The 20,943-nt window shown below is 42.9% G+C and overlaps 1 protein-coding gene across 1 annotated transcript in view; it reads left to right on the plus strand.

Annotated features, from left to right (window-relative positions):
• The window catches only part of myo15b (myosin XVB), a 267,080-nt gene that overhangs the window by 24,025 nt on the left and 222,112 nt on the right, over positions 1–20,943 (plus strand). Inside the window, exon 3 of the mRNA XM_088000375.1 lies at positions 831–888. Coding sequence (XP_087856501.1) covers positions 831–888 — 58 coding nt within the window. The remainder of the gene's footprint in view (positions 1–830; positions 889–20,943) is intronic.

A 20,943-nucleotide genomic window follows, 5' to 3' on the forward strand; every position in this document is an offset into this window, starting at 1 on the left:
TTGGTGTGCATGTCCACAGATCCGTGAAAGTGATAGGGCAGGTAGATAGGTGGTTAGGAAGGCATATAAAGATAGTTTGTTTTGTTAGCCAAGTCATAGAATACAAGAGCAGCAACGTTATGCTGGAATTGTAGTAAGGACTGTTAGGCTGCAACTGTAGTACTACTTGTATTTCTGTTCGCCATATTATAGGAAGGATTGATTGCATTAGCGAAGGTGCAGAGGAGATGAACCAGGATGCTGCCTGGGCTGGAAGATCTGAGCTATGAGGAAAGATTGGGTAGACTGGTATTTGCCTTGGAGCACCAAAGATTGAGAACAGACCTGGTAAAGGTCTATAACGTCATGAGGGTCATGGGAAGGCACTTTTTACATTAGAGAGATCAATAACCAGGGGACGTCAATTTAAGATAAGAGGTAGAAGGCTAAGAGGAGAGTAAGGAGAAGGCGGTGGGAGTCAGCACTCAGCTGGAAAGGGTAATTGAATCATAAACTCTCATAACAATGTAACAGTACTTAGACATTCACTTACATTGTCATAGCTCCAGGGCTATGAGGCAAAGTCTGGAAAATGGGATAAGTGCAGTCAGATATTTGTTAACTGGTGCAGACACGGTGGGTCAAATTATCTCCTGCACTGTAAACGTCAAACACACTTACACAAAAACACACACACACACACACACACAGTCAGACATGCATACACACACTCACACAGATGGAAACACATACAAACAAAAACATACACGCAACAGACACAAATGTACACACACAGACAAATAAACCTATTGTCACCTTCTCAATTAATATCTTTCTCTTTGTCTCTGCAGGATGTTGGGTTGCTGGAGATACCAGCAGAGCTCGCTGCTCTGTTAGAATTTGCTGACCGTAAGTTTCTGTGCTTTGACAATGTGTGCTTCATTAGTGAAGGTGTGTAAACCTCTCTTTTACTCATGATTGGGTGAAGATTCTCTGACTGCCTGAGATGCCTCATGATGCTTTGTATGAGTGTTCTATATGGTGAGGTTTCATTAAATTCCAAGAGCATTAAACAGATTAAATTTGACAAAAATTACTTGTTCCAGGAAATAGCAAAGTCATTGCCTGAGGATCCTCCCCAAGCCCAGGTCACCAGAAAGGGAGTTGACCCAGAACTGCTTAACGGCACCAAAAATGAAAACTGTTGAACACTGGATGCTGTAGACCTCAATGTCTATATGACACTGAAATTAACCTTTCATATTTATCACTTCTGACTCACATCCTCTCTGACCACAGCCGAGAAATTCAGTCACCATTTCCACCCTCGATCAATCTCTGTTCGATTGGCCTTAATTTGGTGTCCTGCACCTCATCATGGCCTGTGTTTCCCACAGTCACCTTTTCCTGATCCTCTTGCTTCCCCTATTATCTGCTGAAGGTAGTTTCCTTTATGTAACTAAATTGTAAGCTTTATAAAATTGTTGGTGGAACTAAAGCAGATGGCCTGCTGTTTGTATTGATTTACTGCTACTTTACATCAATTTATGGTTTCCAGGAGGATGTTAATTGTACATTGATTCAGTTCACTTTAATGCAAGTCTTTAAAATCATGGAAAGATTTGACAGAGTAGGCATACAATAGATGTCTCCCACAAGTCTAGTCGCATCTGTGGAGAGAAAGCAGAGTCATATAGATGTACAGCGCAGAAACAGACACTTTGGTCCAACTTGTCCATGCTGACCAGATATCCTAAACTATTCTAGTCCTATTTACCAGCACTTGACCTGTATCCCACTAAGCCCTTCCATCTAGATGCGTTTTAAATATTGTAATTGTACCAGCCTCCACCATTTCCTCTGGCAGCTCACTCCATACATGCACCACCCTTTGCATGAAAAAGTTGCCCCTTAGGTCTCTTAAATTTTTCCCCTCTCACCCGAAACCTATGCCATCTAGTTCTGGACTTCCCTACCCCAAGGAAAATACCTTGTCTATTTACCTTATCCATGCCCCTCATGATTTTATAAACCTCTATAAGATCACCCTCAGCCTCCAATGCTCCAGGGAAAGCAGCCCCAGCCTATTCAGCCTCTCCTATAGGTGAAACCTTACAATCCCAGCTGGGCCCAGTGTTGAGCCCAGTGACCCTTCTTCAGAACAGAAATTAGCTAGGAAAAGGTTGGTGTATGTACTGAAAATGGTGTTGTGTGGGGTGAAGGTGTAAACGTAGGTGGAGATGGAGCCCAGAGAGAGAGAGAGAGAGAGAACATAAAAAATAACAGCGCAGCAAGTTTTGAAAAGATTTGTAGCTCAGGTTGAGGTTCTGGATGTAGGTTCACTCACTGAGCTGCAAGGTTCATTTTCAGGCGTTTTGTCACCCTACAAAGAACACCTTCAGTGAGCCTCCTTCATCCGGAGGCTCACTGAAGATGTTACCTAGAATTGTGATGAAACATTTGAAATGGAACCTTCCAGCTCAGCGAGCAAATCTACATCCATTACAGCGCAGTACAGGCCCTTTAGTCCTCGGTTTTGTATCGACCTGTGAAACCAATCTAAAGCCCATCTAACCTACACTATTCCATTATCATCCATATGTTTATCCAATGATCATTTAAATGTTCTTAATGTTGGCAAGTTGACTACTGTTGCAGGCATGCATTCCACACCTTTACTACTCTTGGAGTAAAAAACCTACCTCTGACATCTGTCCTTTATCTATCACCCCTCAATTTAAAGCTATGTCCCCTCCTGCTAGCCATCACTATCCAAGGAGAAAGCCTCTCATTGTTCACCCTATCTAATCCACTGATCATCTTGTATGTCTCTATTAAGTTGCTTCTTAACCTTCTTCTCTCAAAAAAAAACAGCCTCAAGTCCCTCAGCCTTTCCTTGTAAGACCTTCCCTCCATACCAGGCAAAATCCTACTAAATCTCCTCTGCACTCTTTACAGTGCTTCCACATCCTTCTTATAATGAGGCGACCAGAACTGTACGCAATACTCCAAGTGCGCCAGCACCCAGAGTTTTGTACAGCTGCAACATGACCACATGGCTCTGAAACTCAATTCCTCTCCCAATAAATGCTAACACACCATATGCCTTCCTAACAACCCTATCAACCTGGGTGACAGATTTCAGGGATCTATGTACATGGACACCGAGATCTCTCTGCTCATCCACACTACCATGAATCTTACCATTAGCCCAGTACTTTTTATTCCTGCTGCTCCTTCCAAAGTGAATCACCTCACACTTTTCCGCATTAATCTCCATTTGCCACCTCTCAGCCCAGCTCTGCAGCTTATCTATGTCCCTCTGTAACCTGCAACATGCTTCCCCACTTCCACAACTCCACCGACTTTAGTGTCATCCGCAAATTTACTAATCCATCCATCTATATCTTCATCCAGGTCATTTATAAAATTGACAAACAGCAGTGGACTGAAAAGAGTTCTTTGCTGTACACCACTAGTAACTGAACTCCAGGATAACATTTCCCATCAACCACCACCCTCTGTCTTTTTTCAGCTAGCCAATTTCTGATCAAAACCACTAAATTCCCCTCAATACCATGCCTCTGTATTTTCTGTAATAGCCTAACTTGGGGAACCTTATCAAACGCTTTACTGAAATCCATTAACACTACATCGAGCACTTTACCCTCATCCACCTGTTTGGTCACCTCCTTCAGAACAGGAGTTGGCAGACAAAAGGATGGATACTGGTAACATAGGGAAAAAGAGCTGCTGATGGGGACCATTAGTGGGTGATAAAATCAGCTCATATGATGACAAGACCTGAGATGGAGGAAAGATGTGGAAGAAGGAGCTCAGGCCCTATAATTATTGAACTCAAGATTGAGTACTGCAGGGTTCCCAAGTGGAAAATGAAATGCTGCATCTCTTTCCAGGTCATTTAGAGAAGTACAAGTGGATTAGAAAACTGCAAATATAATGCTTCCGTTTTTCTCAAGAGGGGAAGACGACAGAAAACAGGAAATGACAGGCTAGTTATTGGATTCCTTGAATCCAGCTGCTTGAAAGCCAGGGTTGTCCGAAAACTGATCCTTCGTGTCATTTTTAATTAAATAATAATAAAAAATCCTCAACTGGGCAATTTCCTTCGGCACTGTATTGGTGTAGGCTTCACACACAGCTCTATCCACGTGGCAAGTAATGCTTCACACGACCTGGTTCGCTCATGTTCTTCAGGTGCCATCCACATCTGGTCTGGTCTACATGTGCCTCCAGACCCACAGCAATGTGGCTGACTCTTACATATCACCTAAATTGACCTAACAATCCACTAAGTTGTATGAAACCACCACAAACTCTAAATATAATAGTCTCCCTGTACCCGCTGGGAATATGTTCCAAGACCTAAAGTGGAAGCCTGAAATGGCGGATAGTAGTAAACCCATTCATTTAAATGGGAAATTTACCTCCCCGGCAACCCCCTGGTCCCTGCTTCTGGAATGTTCCGTGTGATATGTTTGGGCTGCAGTAAACTGCAAGTAACTGAAACCACAGAAACCGATTCCACAGATACGGTGGTCACCCTGTAAAGAAATGAAACCAGATGGACCACCTGACATCAACCAAAGTACATGAACAACAAGAGCATACACAGCCCTACAACAACAGACCAACAACAGGCCTTAGCGCCGACATTCAGAGAGGTGTCTCACTGACTAATTAAGCAACAGCTTGGCATAGTCATACTCATGGAATTGTACCTTACAACATCTCAGACACTGCCATCACTGTCCCTAGGCATGCCCTGTCCCACTGACAAGACAGTCCCAGCAGAAATGGCACAGTGATATACAATCAGGAAGAGTTGTCCTGGAAGTCTTCAGCATTGACTCTAGACCCCATGAAGACTCACAGCATCAGGTTAAACATGGACAAGGAAACCTCCTGCTGATTACCACATATTGTTATCCCTTCTCCCTCCCCACCCAGCTGATGAATCAATACTCTTGCACATAGGAGGAGGAAGCACAGAGGGTGGGAGAGGCACTTAATGAATTTTGAAATCCACCACCATGAGTGGCTCAGCAGCAGCACTACTTATCAGGCTGGTTGGATCCTAAAAGACATAGCTGCTAAACCTGGTGTTCTTCATAGCAGGTGGTGAGGGATCCAACTAGAGGGAAAAACATGCTTGATCTCAGCCTCACCAATCTGCTTGCTACAGAAGCAATATATCCACGTTGGAGTAAACTCCACACAGTCATTGAGAATCATGTTGCATGGCATTATCACTGTGCTGAATGGGAAAGACTTTGAACAGATCCAGCAACTCAAACGTGGGCATCCCTGAGGCTCTGTGGGCCATCAGCAACAGCTGAATCATACTCCAGCACAATCTGCAACTTCATGGCATGGCATATCCTCAACTCAACCATTAATATCAAGCCAAGTGATCAACCCTAGTTCAATGAAGAATATAGGAAGGTGTGCCAGGAGCAGTGCCAGATATACCTAAAAATGAGGTGCCAACCTGCTAAGCTACAAAACAGAATTACTTCCATGCCAAACAGCAAAAGCAGCAAGTGATAGACAGAGCTCAGTAATTCCACAACCAACCAATCAGATCTAAGCTCAGTAGTCCTGCCATATCTGGTCATAGATGGTGATGGACAATTAAACATTTCACTGCAGGCTCCACAATTAGCCCTGAAGAAGGGCTAATGCCCGAAACGTCGATTCTCCTGTTCCCTAGATGCTGCCTGACCTGCTGCGCTTTTCCAGCAACACATTTCCATCTCTGATCTCCAGCATCTGCAGACCTCACTTTCTCCACAAATATCCCCAACCTCAGTGATGGAAGAGCCCAGCACAAGAATGCAAAGAACAGGAGACCAGAGGAAAAGTTAAAAAAGAAAAGTAATAAAATTGGGTGACAGAGTCATATGGACAGGGAGATTACTAAATTCTAAAGAAACAATGAGCATACGGGCACTTTATCTGAATACCCGTAGTATTTGAAACAACGTCAATGAACTTGTTATGCAAATCAGTACAGAAGGGTTTAATGTAGTTGCCATTACAGAAACGTGGTTGCAGGGTGGTGTTGACTGGGAATTAAATATCCAAGGGTATCAGGTAATTAGGAAGTATAGGCAGGAAGGTAAGGGAGGTGGGGTCACGCTGTTAGTTAAGGATGAGATTATGGCAATAGGGAGAGACAATATAAAATCTAAGGAGCAAAATGTTGAATCCATTTGGGTGGAAATCAGGAATAGTAAGGGGAAGAAGTCACTGGTGGGAGTAGTCTATAGGCCACCCAATAATAATGCTACAGTGGAACAGATGATCAGTCAAGAAATCTCTGATGCCTGTAAGAATGGAACAGCAATGGTGATGGGGGACTTTAATGTGCACATTGATTGGCCGAATCAAGTAGAGGCAGTCTTGAAGAGAAATTCATACAACTCAGCATGATAATTTTCTCAAACAACGTACTACGGAATCTATCAGTGAGCTTGCAATCTTAGATCCAGTCCTGTGTAATGAAAAAGGTAAAGTTAATGATCATGTAGTTAAGGATTCTCTCGGAAAGAGTGATCACAGTATGATCAAATTTCAGATACAAATGGAGGGTAAAATAGTATCATCTAGAACTAGGGTGTTACGCTTAACCAAGAAAGATGATAATGGAATGAGGAAGGAGTTGGCTAAATTAGACTGGGAACACAAGTTACATGGTGGAACAGTTGAAGAACAGTGGAAGACTCTCAAAGAGATTTTTCACCATGCTCAAGGAAAGTATATTCTGGTCAAAAACTAGGATAGCAAGGGTAGAAGGAACCAGCTTTGGATAACCAAGGAAATAAAAAGCTTAGAAAGGAGCCAAGAGTAATGGGAATAGGAAGATTGGAAAAACTTTAAAAAGCAACAAAGAACAATGAAGAAAGGAAAGATAGATTATGAATGCAAACTAGCACAGAATATAAAAACAGGTAGGAAAGATTTTTATAAATATGTGAAAAGGAAAAGGGTGGATAAAGTGGATATAGGTCCATTGCAGGATGAGGAAGGGGAATGAAAATTGGGTAATGCTGAAATGGCTATGCCTTTAATAACTGTTTTGTGTCAGTCTTCACAGTGGCAGATGTGTCTAACATGCCAAAGAATGATGTTAAGGATACATCGGGAGGTGAGAACCTCAGTTCAATTGTTATCACTAAAGGGGAAGTGTTGAGCAAACTCGAGGGTCTCAAGGTAGATAAGTCTCCTGGGCCTGATGGAATGCATCCCATTCCATGGGTGCTGAAAGAAATGGCAAAAGTTATAGTAGATGTGTTAGAGGTAATTTATCAAAATTCACAGGACTCCGGTCAGGTCCTGGCAGACTGGAAGACAGCAAATGTCACGTCGGTGTTTAGAAATGGATGTAGGCAAAAGGCCTGAAGAAGGGCTTATGCCTGAAACGTCGATTCCCCTGTTCCCTGGATGCTGCCTGACCTACTGCGCTTTTCTAGCAACACATTTTCAGCAGGTAACTATAGGCCAGTAGCTTAACATCTGGAGTTGGGAAAATGCTGGAGGTTATCATTAAAGAATAAATGGTGAGACATCTGAATGGAAGAAGTGCTATCAGGCAAACCCAACATGGATTCAGGAAGGGAAGGTCATGTTTGACAAACTTACTGGAGTTCTTTGAGGATGTAACAAGCATGGTGGATGGAGACGAACAGGTGGATGTTATTTACCTGGCTTTCCAGAAGGCATTCGATAAGGTGCCTCATAAAAGATTCATCCATAAGATTAGAATGCACAGAGTTGCAGGGAATGTACTACATGGATAGAACAAAGAAAATTTATAGCCCAGGAACAGGCCTTTCGGCCTCCAAGCCTGAGCCGATCCAAATGTACTGTCTAAACCTGTCGGTCAGTTCCTAAGCATTTATATCCCTCTGCTCCCCACTTACTCATGCATCTGTCCAGATGTATCTTAAGTGAATCTACCGTGCCTGCCTCTACCACCTCTGCTGGCAACGCATTCCAAACACCCACCACCCTCTGTGTGAAGTACTTGCCACACGTATCCCCCTTAAACTTTCCACCTCTCACCTTGAAAGCATGACCTCTCGTTATTGAATCCTTCACTTTGGGAAAAAGCTTGTCTCTATCCACCCTGTCTACACCCTTCATGATTTTGTAAACCTCATAGAGGACTGGTTAACCAGTAAAAGCAGAGATAAATGAGTGTTTCTCTGGTTGGAGATCAGTGGTGAGCAGGGTGTCACAGGGGTCGGTGTTGGGCCCGCAACTGTTCATGATATGTATCAGTGATGTGGAAGAAGAGACCAGGTGTGCTGATGACACTAAGTTGAGTGGAAAGCCAAACTATGCAGAGGATGTGGAGAGTCTGCAGAAAGCCTTTGGTAGGTTAAGTGAGTGAGCAGGGGTCTGGCAGATGGAGTACAATATTGGTAAATGTGAGGTTATTCACTTTGGAAGTAAAAATAGGTATTATTTAAATAGTGAAAGATTGCAGCATGCTGTTGTGCAGATGGACTTCGGAGTGCTCGTACATGACTTGCTAAAAGTTGATTTGCAGGGGCAACAGGTAGTCAGGAAGGCAAATGGAATATTGGCTTTCATTTCTGGAGGGATTGAATTTAAGAGCAGGGAGGTTCTGCTGCAATTGTACAAGGTGTTGGTGAGGCTGCACCTGGAGTGTTGTGCGCAGTTCTGGTCTCCTTACTTGAGGAAGGATATACTGGCTTTGGAGGCGGTGCAGAGGAGGTTCACCAGGTTGATTCTGGAATTGAGGGTGTTGAGGAGAGGTTGAGCTGCCTGGGACCTTACTCACTAGAACTTAGAAAATTGAGAGGGGCCGTTATAGAAACATGTAAAATTATGAAAGGGATAGATAAGATAGAGGCAGGCAATTTGCTTCTGCTAATGGGTGAGACTAGAACTAGGGAGCATGTCCTCAAGACTAATGGGAGTAGATTTAGGACAGAAATGAGGATGAGGAGGAACTGCTTTTCCCCAGAGAGTAGTAAATCTATGGAGTTATTTGCCCAAGGAAGCAGTAGAGGCAGCTTCATTAAATATATTCAAGACACATTTGGATGGGTTTTTGCCTGCTAGGGGAATTAAGGGTTTGGGGATAATCCAGAAAGGAGAAGCTAAGATGGTGGATAGATCAGTTATGATTTTAATGAATGGCGGAGCAGGCTCAATGGGCCTAATGACCCACTCCTGTTTCTGTTACTATGAAATACTATGAAATTTTATTACTATTAAATTTACAAACATCTTCAAATAGGCAAGTCAATCACTTTCTAACTCCTCAAAGCTTGTCCACCATCTACAAGGCAGAGGTCAGGCGTGTGATAGAATACACGCCACTTGCCCAAATGGGTGCAGCTCCAATAATACTCCAGAAATTTGACACTGTCCAGGAGAAAGCAACCTGATAATTGGCACCACATCCACAAACATCTACTACCTCCACCAATGATGATCAGTAGCAGCAGTGCCTACTATCTACAAGCTGTACTGCAGACAATCACTAAAATATCATTGGACAGCACCTTCCAAACCCATAACCACTACCCTCTCAAAAGGGGAAAGGCAGCAGATACATAAAAATGCCACCAACTGCAAGCTCACCTCCAAGCCACTCACCATCCTGACTTGGAAATATATAACCGTTGATTCAGTGTTGCTGGTCAAAATCCTGGAAGTCCCTTCCTAAAAGAACTGTGGATGTACCTACACTCAAAAGGATTGCAGTGGTTCAAGAAGACTGCTCACCATTAACTTCTCCAGGGCGATTAGGGAGGCCGATAACTTGCCCAGTCAGCGATACTCACATTCCATGACCGATTTATAAAAAATTCCCAATCCAACTCAACCTGACCTACCTATGACCTAAATCACCAAACCTGAAATCAAAAAAGGCACTGTGTAGGCACAGTAGTCTGAATAGCCTCCTCTGTACGGTAACAATTCTGTGATACCCGAAACTGAACAGTGTTACAATGCTGAGAGTGCCCGATTTGTGGTAATGAATAGTATTAGCTGTAGAAAATCGTATAATGTTGAGTTTATGTGAGTTAATGAAAGGATACTCATTTTTGATAAACTTGACAATTGTAACCAGCAACTTTACCCTTTGTATAAAGGAAAAGCTTAATGCTTTGGTGGAATTTGGATTTTCAAAAGTAAGAACAAGTTGCCAAATAAAAGTTTACTATGGAAGACGAGAGCTCATGGTTTGAGGGAATTCGCATGGATAGATCGGCTAATAAACAGGAAACAGAGAATCATGATAAATTACAAGTTGAAACTAGAATTAGTGGGATGCATCAGGAATCAGTGTGAGGACTTGATTGGAGGATGTGATTTTTAAAAAAATTCATTCACATGATATGGGCATCACTGGCCAGGCCAGCGTTTATTACCATCCCTAATTGCCCAAAGGGCAGTTAAATGTCAACCACATTGCTGTTGGTCTGGAGTCACATGGAGTCACAGACCTTATAAGGATGGCAGTTTCCTTCCCTAACAGACATTCATGAACTAGAAGGGCTTTTCCTGACAATCAAAACTGGTTTCATAGTTCTCATTACACTTTTAATTCTAGATTTTTATCCTTGCCATGGCAAGATTTGTACTGAAATCCCTAGAGCCTCTGGATTAACAGTCTAACGATAATCCCTCTAGGCCATCACCTCCCATTGTTGTCACATTTACTAACAATATGATAGATAGGAAGCAAGTTGTGTGGACGGCACAAAGATTTTGCAAAGGGATAGAAGTTGGTGAAGATTGTGGGTGCAGATTTGGCAAATAGAATATAATACGAACAAATGTGAGATTAGGCACTTTAGTTGAAAAATAAGATATTACTTAAATGGAAAAGATAACAGAATTCTGTGGAGCAAAGTGGTCTTGCGTTTGATTTGATTTATCATTGTCAAATGAATCACAAAAAGTCAGTATGCAAGTACAACAAGTAATTAAGAAATTAAGTGGAATGCTAGTCCTTACTGCAAGGGGATTGGCCTGTAAAAGTGAGAAAGTGTTGCTACAATTGTACAGCATATTGGTAAGATGCACCTATACTGCTATGTACAGTTTTGGTCTCCTTATTTTGGTCTACTGAGGAAAGATTGAGCAGGTTCAGCCTGTATTGATTGATATTTAGAAGAATAAGAGGTGATTTTATAAATTCTGAGGATACTTGACAGGGGAGATCCTGAGAAGATATTTTCCTCGTTGGGGAATCCAGAATTTAACAGGTACAGTGTTCTGACATGGAGGTTGAATCCCTCTGCTAATTAAAACTAACACCCCAGAAAAGCTCGCCTCATCTCGTAATCTGCTAAAAGTGAGAGTGAGTGAAAGAAAACCCCTGATTTCCACTATTAACAGAAAAAAAATAACAATTTATTTTCCTAACTGTAACAGTGAACACTAAACAAAAACTATTAACAAATCTATGTCACCTTTTTCTTAACTAATCTCTATCTGACCTGGACTTGATTAAAATACTGATCCAATATCACGATTACTAAACATTAAATTAACTTAATCTCTCAAAGTCCATACAGTCTCTTATGCTGTATTCTTTCCAGTCTTTTAAATCTGCTGCTTTCTTCTGTCTTTCTGAATCTGCTGTCTTCTCCCTGAGTCATCTTCGATGATTTCTCTTTTTGACTGCGAATGTCTTTGTATGAAATTTCTTTGGTGCCTATGATAGATGATGCCTTCTGAGAGATTTCTTTGAGGGCATTGAGAACCCTTTCCAGATGGCATGTGCTGTCATGGGCAGTTTGCGCTGACTAATGTTTGAAATGCCTTTCCTTAGAGGCTGAATAGGCTGGGGCTGTTTTCTCTGGAGTGGCAGAGGCTGAGGTTTATAAAATCATGAGGGGCATGGATAGGGAAAATAGACAATGTCTTTTCCCTGGGTTGGGGAAGTCCAGAACCAGTATTCTGTGTTTTTTTGTTTTTGCTGCTGTTTGCCTATTATTTACTATCTATGCAACTTAACTCTGGGATCTACTTGCATTGCTCACAAGACAAAGTTTTTCACTGTGCCTTGGTACACATGACATTCAATTCAATTTCAAATTCAATTGGCATAGGTTTAGGGGAACGATGGGGTGGCACGGCGGCTCAGTGGTTAGCACTGCTGCCTCACAGCACCAGGGGCCCGAGTTCAATTCCCGCCTTGGGTGACTGCCTGTGTGGAGTTTGCGCATTCTCCCAGTGTCTGTGTGAGTTTCCTCCGGGTGCTCCGGTTTCCTCCCACAATCCAAAGATATGCAGTTCAGGTGAATTGGCCATGGTAAAATGCCCATAGTGTTAGGTGCATTAGTCAGGGATAAATATGGGGAATGGTTCTGGGTGGTTTACTCTTCGGAGAGTCGGTGTGGACTTGTTGGGCCGAAGGGCCTGTTTCCATACTGTAGGGAATGGAATTTAAAGTGACCTAAGCGGCACCCTTTTCATGCAAAGGGTGGTGCATAAATGGAATGAGTTGCCGGGGGAAGTGGTGGAGGCTGGTACAATTATTACATTGAAAAGGCATCTGGGTGGGTACATGATGCCTTGTGGTTGTTATGGGGGACTTTAACTTTCCTGATATTGATTGGGAAAGCTATAGCTCAAGTTCGTTAGATGGGTCAGTGTTTGTTCAATGTGTGCAGGAGAGTTTCCTGACACAATATGTAGACAGGCCAACAAGAGGTGAGGCCATACTGGATTTGGTTCTGGGTAACGAACCAGGCCAGGTGTTAGAATTAGAGGTAGGTGAGCACTTTGGGGATAGTGACCATAATTCGGTGATTTTTACTCTCGTGATGGAGAGGGATAAGTGTGTACTACAGGGCAAGAGTTATAGCTGGGGTCAGGGAAATTATGATGCGGTGAGGCATGACTTAGGATGTGTGGCTTGGAAAAGTAGACTCCAAGGCAATAGTGTAAATGATATGTGGAGCTTGTTCAAGGAGCAACTATTGAGTGTCCTTGATAATTATGTACCTGTCAGGCAGGGAGGAAAGGGTCGTGCGAGGGAGCCGTGGTTTAATAAGGAATTGGAATCCCTTGTTAAATGGAAGAGGGCGGCCTATCTCAAGATGAGACGTGAAGGTTCAATTGGGGCGATTGAGAGTTATAGGGTAGCCAGGAAGGACCTGAAGAGAGAGCTAAGAGCAGCAAGGAGGGGACATGAAAGGTCCTTAGTCGGTAGGATTAGGGAAAACCCTAAGGCTTTCTATAGGTATGTTAGGAATAAAAGAATGACTAGGGGAGGAATAGGTCCAGTCAAGGATAGTAGTGGGAAGTTGCGTGTGGAGGCGGAAGAGATTGGGGAGACACTGAATGAATACCTTTCTTCAGTATTTACTCAGGAACAGGGCATTGTCGTCGATGTGAATACTGAGTCACAAATAAGTAGAATGGATGGCTTTGAGGTATGTAGAGAAGAGGTGTTGGAAATCCTGGAAAAGGTGAAAATAGATAAGTCCCCTGGGCCTGATGGCATTTATCCTAGGATTCTCTGGGAAGCAAGGGAGAAGATTGCAGAGCCATTGGCCTTGATTTTTATGTCCTCTTTGTCTACAGGAGTAGTGCCAGAAGACTGGAGGATAGCAAATGTGGTTCCCTTGTTCAAAAAGGGGAGTAGGGATAACCCTAGTAACTATAGGCCGGTGAGTCTCACTTCTGTTGTGGGCAAAGTCTTAGAGAGAATTGTAAGGGATAGGATTTATGCACATCTGGATCGGAATAATGTGATCAAGGATAGTCAGCATGGTTTTGTGAAGGGCAGGTCGTGCCTCACAAACCTTATTGAATTCTTTGAAAAGGTGACGAAGGAGGTTGATGAGGGGAAAGCGGTAGATGTGGTATATATGGATTTTAGTAAGGCGTTTGATAAGGTTCCCCATGGTAGGCTACTGCAGAAAATACGGAGATATGGCATTGAGGGTGAGTTGGAGGTTTGGATTAGGAATTGGCTGGATGGAAGAAGACAGAGGGTAGTAGTTGATGGCAAAGTTTCTTCATGGAGTGCCGTCACTAGCGGTGTTCCGCAAGGATCTGTTTTGGGACCATTGCTGTTTGTCATTTTTATAAATGACCTGGAAGAGGGGTTAGAAGGTTGGGTGAGCAAGTTTGCGGATGATACGAAAGTCGGAGGAGTTGTTGACAGTGAGGAAGGATGTGGCAGGTTACAGCAGGATATAGAGAAGCTGCAGAGCTGGGCAGAAAGGTGGCAAATGGAATTCAATGTAGCCAAGTGTGAGGTGATTCACTTTGGGAAGAATAACAAAAAGATGGGGTACTGGGCTAATGGTCGGATACTTGGATGAGCAGAGGGATCTTGGTGTCCATGTACACAGATCTCTGAAAGTTGCCACCCAGGTAAATAGTGCGGTGAGGAAGGCATATGGAGTACTGGCTTTTATTGGTAGAGGAATTGAGTTCCGGAGTCCTGAGGTCATGATGCAGTTGTATAAGACTCTGGTGCGGCCGCATCTGGAATATTGTGTGCAGTTTTGGTCGCCATACTATAGGAAGGATGTGGAGGCACTGGAACGGGTGCAGAGGAGGTTTACCAGGATGTTGCCTGGTATGGAAGGAAGATCGTATGAGGAAAGACTGAGACACTTGGGGCTGTTTTCATTAGAGAAAAGAAGGTTTAGGGGTGACTTGATTGAGGTGTACAAGATGATTAGGGGGTTAGATAGGGTTGACAGTGTGAACCTTTTCCCGCGTATGGAGTCGGGTATTACAATGGGGCATAGCTTTAAATTAAGGGGGGGTAGATATGGGACTGAAGTTAGGGGTAGGTTCTTCACTCAGCGAGTCGTAAGTTCATGGAATGCCCTGCCAGTAGCAGTGGTGGACTCTCCCTCTTTATGGGCATTTAAGCGGGCATTGGATAGGTATATGGAGGATAGTGGGTTAGTATAGGTTAGGTGGGCTTGGATCAGCGCAACATCGAGGGCCAAAGGGCCTGTACTGCGCTGTATTCTTCTATGTTCTATGAATAGGAAGGGTTTAGAGGGATATGAGCCAGGTGCTGGCAAATAGAACTAGATTAATTTAGGATATCGGGCCGGCATGGATGAGTTGGACTGAAGGGTCTGTTTCCATGCTGTACATCTCTGTGACCCTGTGAGTTGTACCTTCTTATTGGCCCAATGTTGTCAATACAATTAAATTCAAATTCAATTGGTTTTTGGTATCCTGGGCATAATTTAAACTAATTGATTAAATTCAAAGCCCATTGCCTTAACATCATAACACAACCTCAAACTGATTGTTACATATTATTAATTCTCAGCACTCCCTGTGCCTGTCAGCTAGTCACAAACACATGTGCTGTCACAATCTCTCAGCTCAGAAAAGCCACCACTCTCTTAAAGTGACCATACACTCCTCTGACTTCATAACAACAGGTTCAGAACAAAGTGTCTCCTGTTTAAAATGAAAAACGATGAGGAGAGTGATAGAAGCTGGGACAATAAATATATTCAAAATTGAGTTGGACGTATCTTTTTTTATTCTTTCATGGGAGGAGCATCACTGACACAGCTTAGATTAGATTACTTAGTGTGGAAACAAATCCACAACGACCCACCGAAGCGCAACCCACCCAGACCCACCCAGACATTTACCCCTGCACCTAACACTATGGGCAATTTAGCATGGCCAATTCACCTGACCTGCACATCTTTGGTCTGTGGGAGGAAACCGGAGCACCCAGAGGAAACCCACACAGACACGGGGAGAATGTGCAAACTCCACACAGTCAGTCTCCTGAGGCGGGAATTGAACCCAGGTCTCTGGTGCTGTGAGGCACCGTGCCACCCATTGGGGAGGGGGGTGCGTTGTCCTAAAAGATTGCTGAAGCTGTACTCAACCAGACAAGTATAGAGACTTTCATTACAGTCCTGACTTGTGCCTTGCAGATAGTGGGCAAGCTTCTGGAAATCAAGAGTGTTCCTTCATGCAGAGCCCCCAGATTCTGACATGCTCTTGTGGCCATGATATTTGTATGGCTCGTCCAGTTATATTTCTGTTCAATAGTATCCCAGAGAATATGCAGCTAGAGAATTGCCAGGTTTGACTATAGGACAAAATTTTTGAGTTCAATATCTGATAGAAGTGAACCTCATTTCCAACTGAAGTAGTTTCACTGAGAGCTGACATGGTGTCACGATGGTGGTGATACCAAATGGATTAATGTTCCACAGTAATTGCTGTCAAATCAAGGAGATGTTCAATAGGACAGGTTCAAAGATGATATCTGAACAAAGCTCTCTGGAAGATGATAGTAACAGCCAATGCATGTTGTTATGCAAAAAAACAACACACCCACAAATCAAGGCCACTTTGATAACTTCTTTGATCTCAAAAGAAGTTTCACAATGATCAGATAAGATCATGTTAGCGAAAGTACTTTTCCGGACTTATAATCTCAAAGTTTTACTGCATTGTAAGTAGAGTGTTACGAGAGTCAGGATAAATGTGATATCCCTGCTTTGTGCATCTGTTTTATGTAATCTTAAATTTAGAAAATTGGTGTAAGGTGTAGTAAATCTTAATTCAGCACAGTATCAGATAGGATGTGAATTATCTGTAACATGACCACAGTTTCACCAAAGAAAATGTAATAGAGCTATCCATGTATGTACTTGTTTAACCTTTGAGTAAACAACTGACAATGTAGTTTACCAATCCTATTTAAGTAATTGGGGAGCTTATGTTCAAAGGATGGAAGGAACCACAACTGACCTGTGTAATTGGATCATTAACAGAGTAGACATTTTCACTCAATGTGTAGTTCGCATCTCAATTGCACTGCCTGAAAATGTGGTGGACACAGGTCCAAATGAGGCATACAGGGGGAATTGTGTGATTATTTGAATAGAAATAATGTGAAGAGCTACAGGGAAAGGGCAGTAAAATCTCAGTAAGTTATAATTACTTTCTTTATCACAGACTCTTGGTAAATTGCATAACTAAGGCTGTGGAATAAGGCTTTAAACTAAATAGTCCAAGGGTGGGAAAATTATGGAAAAAGTTAAAGGGGGGTTAGGGCTCAGCAAAGGTTATTAAAATTTCCAGAACAAGTGTGGCACATATAATTTAATCCAGATAAATGTGAGATGCTGTAGTTTAGTAGGGCAAATCAGAGCAGGACTTATACACTTAATATACTGAAGCTGTGCTGAAGGATGGCACTAAGAGGGACTCGAGCAGTGAGGCAATATGGGCAGAGCTCAGATCTAACCCTCTGAACATCCTATATGTCTCAATTAAGTCGTGTTTCAACCTTCTTCTTTTAAACAAAAACAGCCTCAAGTCCCTCAGCCATTTCTCATAAGACCTTCCCTCCATACCAGGCAACATCCTAGTAAATCTCCTCTGAACCTTTTCCAAAGCTTCAATATCCTTCCTGTACTGCAGTGACCAGAACTCTATGCAATACTCCAAATGTGGCTGCACACCAGAGTTTTGTACAGCTGCAGCATGATCTCATGTTTCTGAAACTCACTCCCTCTACCAATAAAAGCTAACACACGGTATGCCTTTGTAACAACCCTATCAACCAGGGTGGCAACATTCATGGATCTATGTACCTGGACACCAAGATCTCTCTGCTCATCCACACTATCTTACCAATAGCCCAGTACTCTCATTCCTGTTACTCCTTCCAAAGTGAATTATCTCACACTTTTCCTCATTAAACTCCATTTGCCATCTCTCAGCCCAGCTCTGCAGATAATCTAAGTCTTTCTGTAACCTACAACATCCTTTGTCACTATTCACAACTCTACCGAACTTAGTGTCATCTGCAAATTTACTAACCCATCCTTGTATGCCCTCATTCAGGTCATTTATATAAATGACAAACAGCAGTGGACCTAAAACAGATCCTTGTGGTACCCCACAAGTCACTGAACACCAGGATAAACATTTCTCATTAGCCACCACCCTCTGTCTTCTGTCAGCTAGCCAATTTCTGATCCAAACCACTAAATCACCCTCAATCGCATGCCTCCATATTTTGTGCAATAAGCTACCGTGGGGAAACTTATCAAATGTCTTACTGAAATCCATAAATACCAAATCACCTGCTTTAACCTCATCCACCTGTTTGGTCACCATTTCAAAGAACTCAACAAGTTTGTGAGGCATGACCTATCCTTCACAAAAGCATGTTGACTATCCCTAATCAACTTATTCCTCTCTAGATGATTATAAATCCTATCTCTTATAACACTTTCCAACACTTCACCCACAACCGAAGTAAGGCTCACTGGTCTGTAATTTCCAGGGTTGTCTCTACTCCCCTTCTTGTGGAAGGGAACAATGTTTGCTATCCTCCAGTCTTCTTGTACTATTCCTGTGGACAATAACGACAAAGATCAAAGCCAAAAGCTCGGCAGACTCCTCCCTGGCTTCCCAGAGAATCCGAGGATAAATCCCATCTGGTCCAAGGGACTTATCTATTTTTACACTTTGCAGAATTGCTAACACCTCCTTCCTTATGCACCTCAATCTCATCTAGTCTAGTAGCCTATATCTCAGCATTCTCCTCGACCATATTGTCTTTTTCTAGTGTGAATACTAATGAAAAGTATTCATTTAGCGCATTCCCCTAACTCCTGTGACTCCACACACAACTACTATGCTTGATTGCTCCTAATTTTACTCTAGTCATTCTTAAGGTCGAGATGGAGCAGAATTTGTAAGGAACGTCCAGGAGGGTTTTATATGTAAATAGTCCAACTCAGGAAGAGGCCATACTGGACCTGGTGTTGAGGAATGACCAGGTGGTTGAAGTTTCAGTAAGGAATTACTTTGGGAATAGTGATCACAATTCCGTAAGTTTTAGAATACTCATGGACGGCACGGTGGCACAGTGGTTAGCACTGCTGCCTAACAGCGCCAGAGACCCGGGTTCAATTCCCGCCTCAGGCGACTGACTGTGTGGAGTTTGCACGTTCTCCCCGTGTCTGCGTGGGTTTCCTCCGGGTGCTCCGGTTTCCTTCCACAATCCAAAGATGTGCAGGTCAGGTGAATTGGCCATGCTAAATTGCCCGTAGTGTTAGGTAAGGGGTAAATGTAGGGGTATGGGTGGGTTACGGCAGGTCGGTGTGGACTTGTTGGGCCGAAGGGCCTATTTCCACACTGTAATCTAATCTAATCTAATCTAAAAAGATGAGAGTGGTCCTCAAGGTAGAGTGCTAAAATGGGGGAAGGCCAACTATAGCAAAATTCGTCAGGAGCTGAGCAATGTGGATTGGGAGGTATGAAGGTATGTCCACATTTGATATGTTGCAATTGTACTAGCCTCCACCACTTCCTCTGACAGCTCATTTGTGGGAGGCTTTTAAAGAGAGGTTGCTTAGAGTTCAGAATAGACGTGTCCCCGTGAAAATGAGGGATAGAAATGGCAAGATTAGGGAACCACGGATGACAGGTGAAATTGTAGATGAGCTAAGAGGAAAAAGGAAGCATACATAAGGTCTAGGCAACTGAAAACAGACAAAGCTTTGGAAGAATATCACGAAAGTAGGACCAATCTGAAATGAGGAATTAAGAGGGCTAAAAGGGGTCACGAAACATCCTTAGGAGAAAGTGAGAACTACAGGTGCTGGAGATCAGAGTCAAAGAGTGTGGTGCTGGAAAAGCACAGCCAGTCAGGCAGCATTTGAGGAACAGGAGAGTTGATGTTTTGGGCATAAACCCTTCATCAGGAATGAAACAGGGTTAAGAAAAATCCCAAAGTCTTTTATTCGTATACACAGAGGAAAAGGGTAACTAAAGAAAGGGTTGACGCACTCAAAGACAAAAGAGGAAAGTTATGCATGGAGTCAGAGAAAATAGGTAAGATTCTTAACGAGTACTTTGCATCGGTATTCACCGGGGAGAAGGATACGAAGGGTGCTGAGGTTAGGGATAAATCTTTGATTACTCTTGGTCAAGTCAGCATAAGGAGGGAGGAAGTGTTGGGTATTCTAAAAGGCATTAAGGTGAACAAGTCCCCAGGTCCAGATGGATCTATCCCAGATTACTGAGGAAAGTGAGGGAGGAAATAGCTGAGGCCTTAACAGATATCTTTGCAGCATCCTTGAACATGAGTGAGGTCGAAGATGACTGGAGAATTGTTAATGTTGTCCCCTTCTTTAAGAAGGGTAGCAGGGATAATCCAGGTAATATAGACCAGTGAGCCTGACGTCAGTAGTAGGGAAGCTGCTGGAGAAGATACTGAGGGATAGGATCAACTTACATTTGGAAGAAAATGGGCTTGTCAGTGATAGGCAATATGATTTTGTGTAGGGAAGGTCATGTCTTACCAACTTAATAGAATTCTTTGAGGAAGTAACAAAGTTGATTGATGAGGAAAGGGCTGTAGATATGATATACATGAACTTCATTAAGACATTTGGTAAGGTTCCCCATGGCAGGCTGATGGAGAAAGTGAAGTCGCATGGGGTCCAGAGTGTACTAGCGAGATGGATAGAGAACTGGCTGGGCAGCAGGAAACAGAGAGACAGTGAAAGGGAGTTTCTCAAAATGGAAAACTGTGACCAATGATGTTCCACAGGGAACCATGTTGGGATCACTGTTGCTTGTGATATACATAAATGATATGGAGCAAGGTGTAGGTGATCTGATTAGCAAGTTTTCAGATGACACTAAGATTGGTGGAGTAGCAGATAGTGAAGGGGACTGTTAGAGAATACAGCAGAATACAAATAGATTAGAGAGTTGGGCAGAGAAATGACAGATGGAGTTCAATCCCGGCAAATGCGAGGTAATACATTTTGGAAGATCCAATTCAAGAGCGAATGATATGGTAAATGGAAAAGCTCTGGGGAAAATTGATGTACAGCATACTTTCCTTAATGGACGGGGTATTGAGTACGAGAGTAGCCTTGGTCATGTTGCAGTTGTATGGGACTT

Source organism: Chiloscyllium plagiosum, unplaced genomic scaffold (genome assembly GCF_037043375.1).
Source record: "Chiloscyllium plagiosum isolate Xiang-an unplaced genomic scaffold, Cpla_swu_hap1 HiC_scaffold_25, whole genome shotgun sequence".
NCBI classification, from domain to species: domain Eukaryota; kingdom Metazoa; phylum Chordata; class Chondrichthyes; order Orectolobiformes; family Hemiscylliidae; genus Chiloscyllium; species Chiloscyllium plagiosum.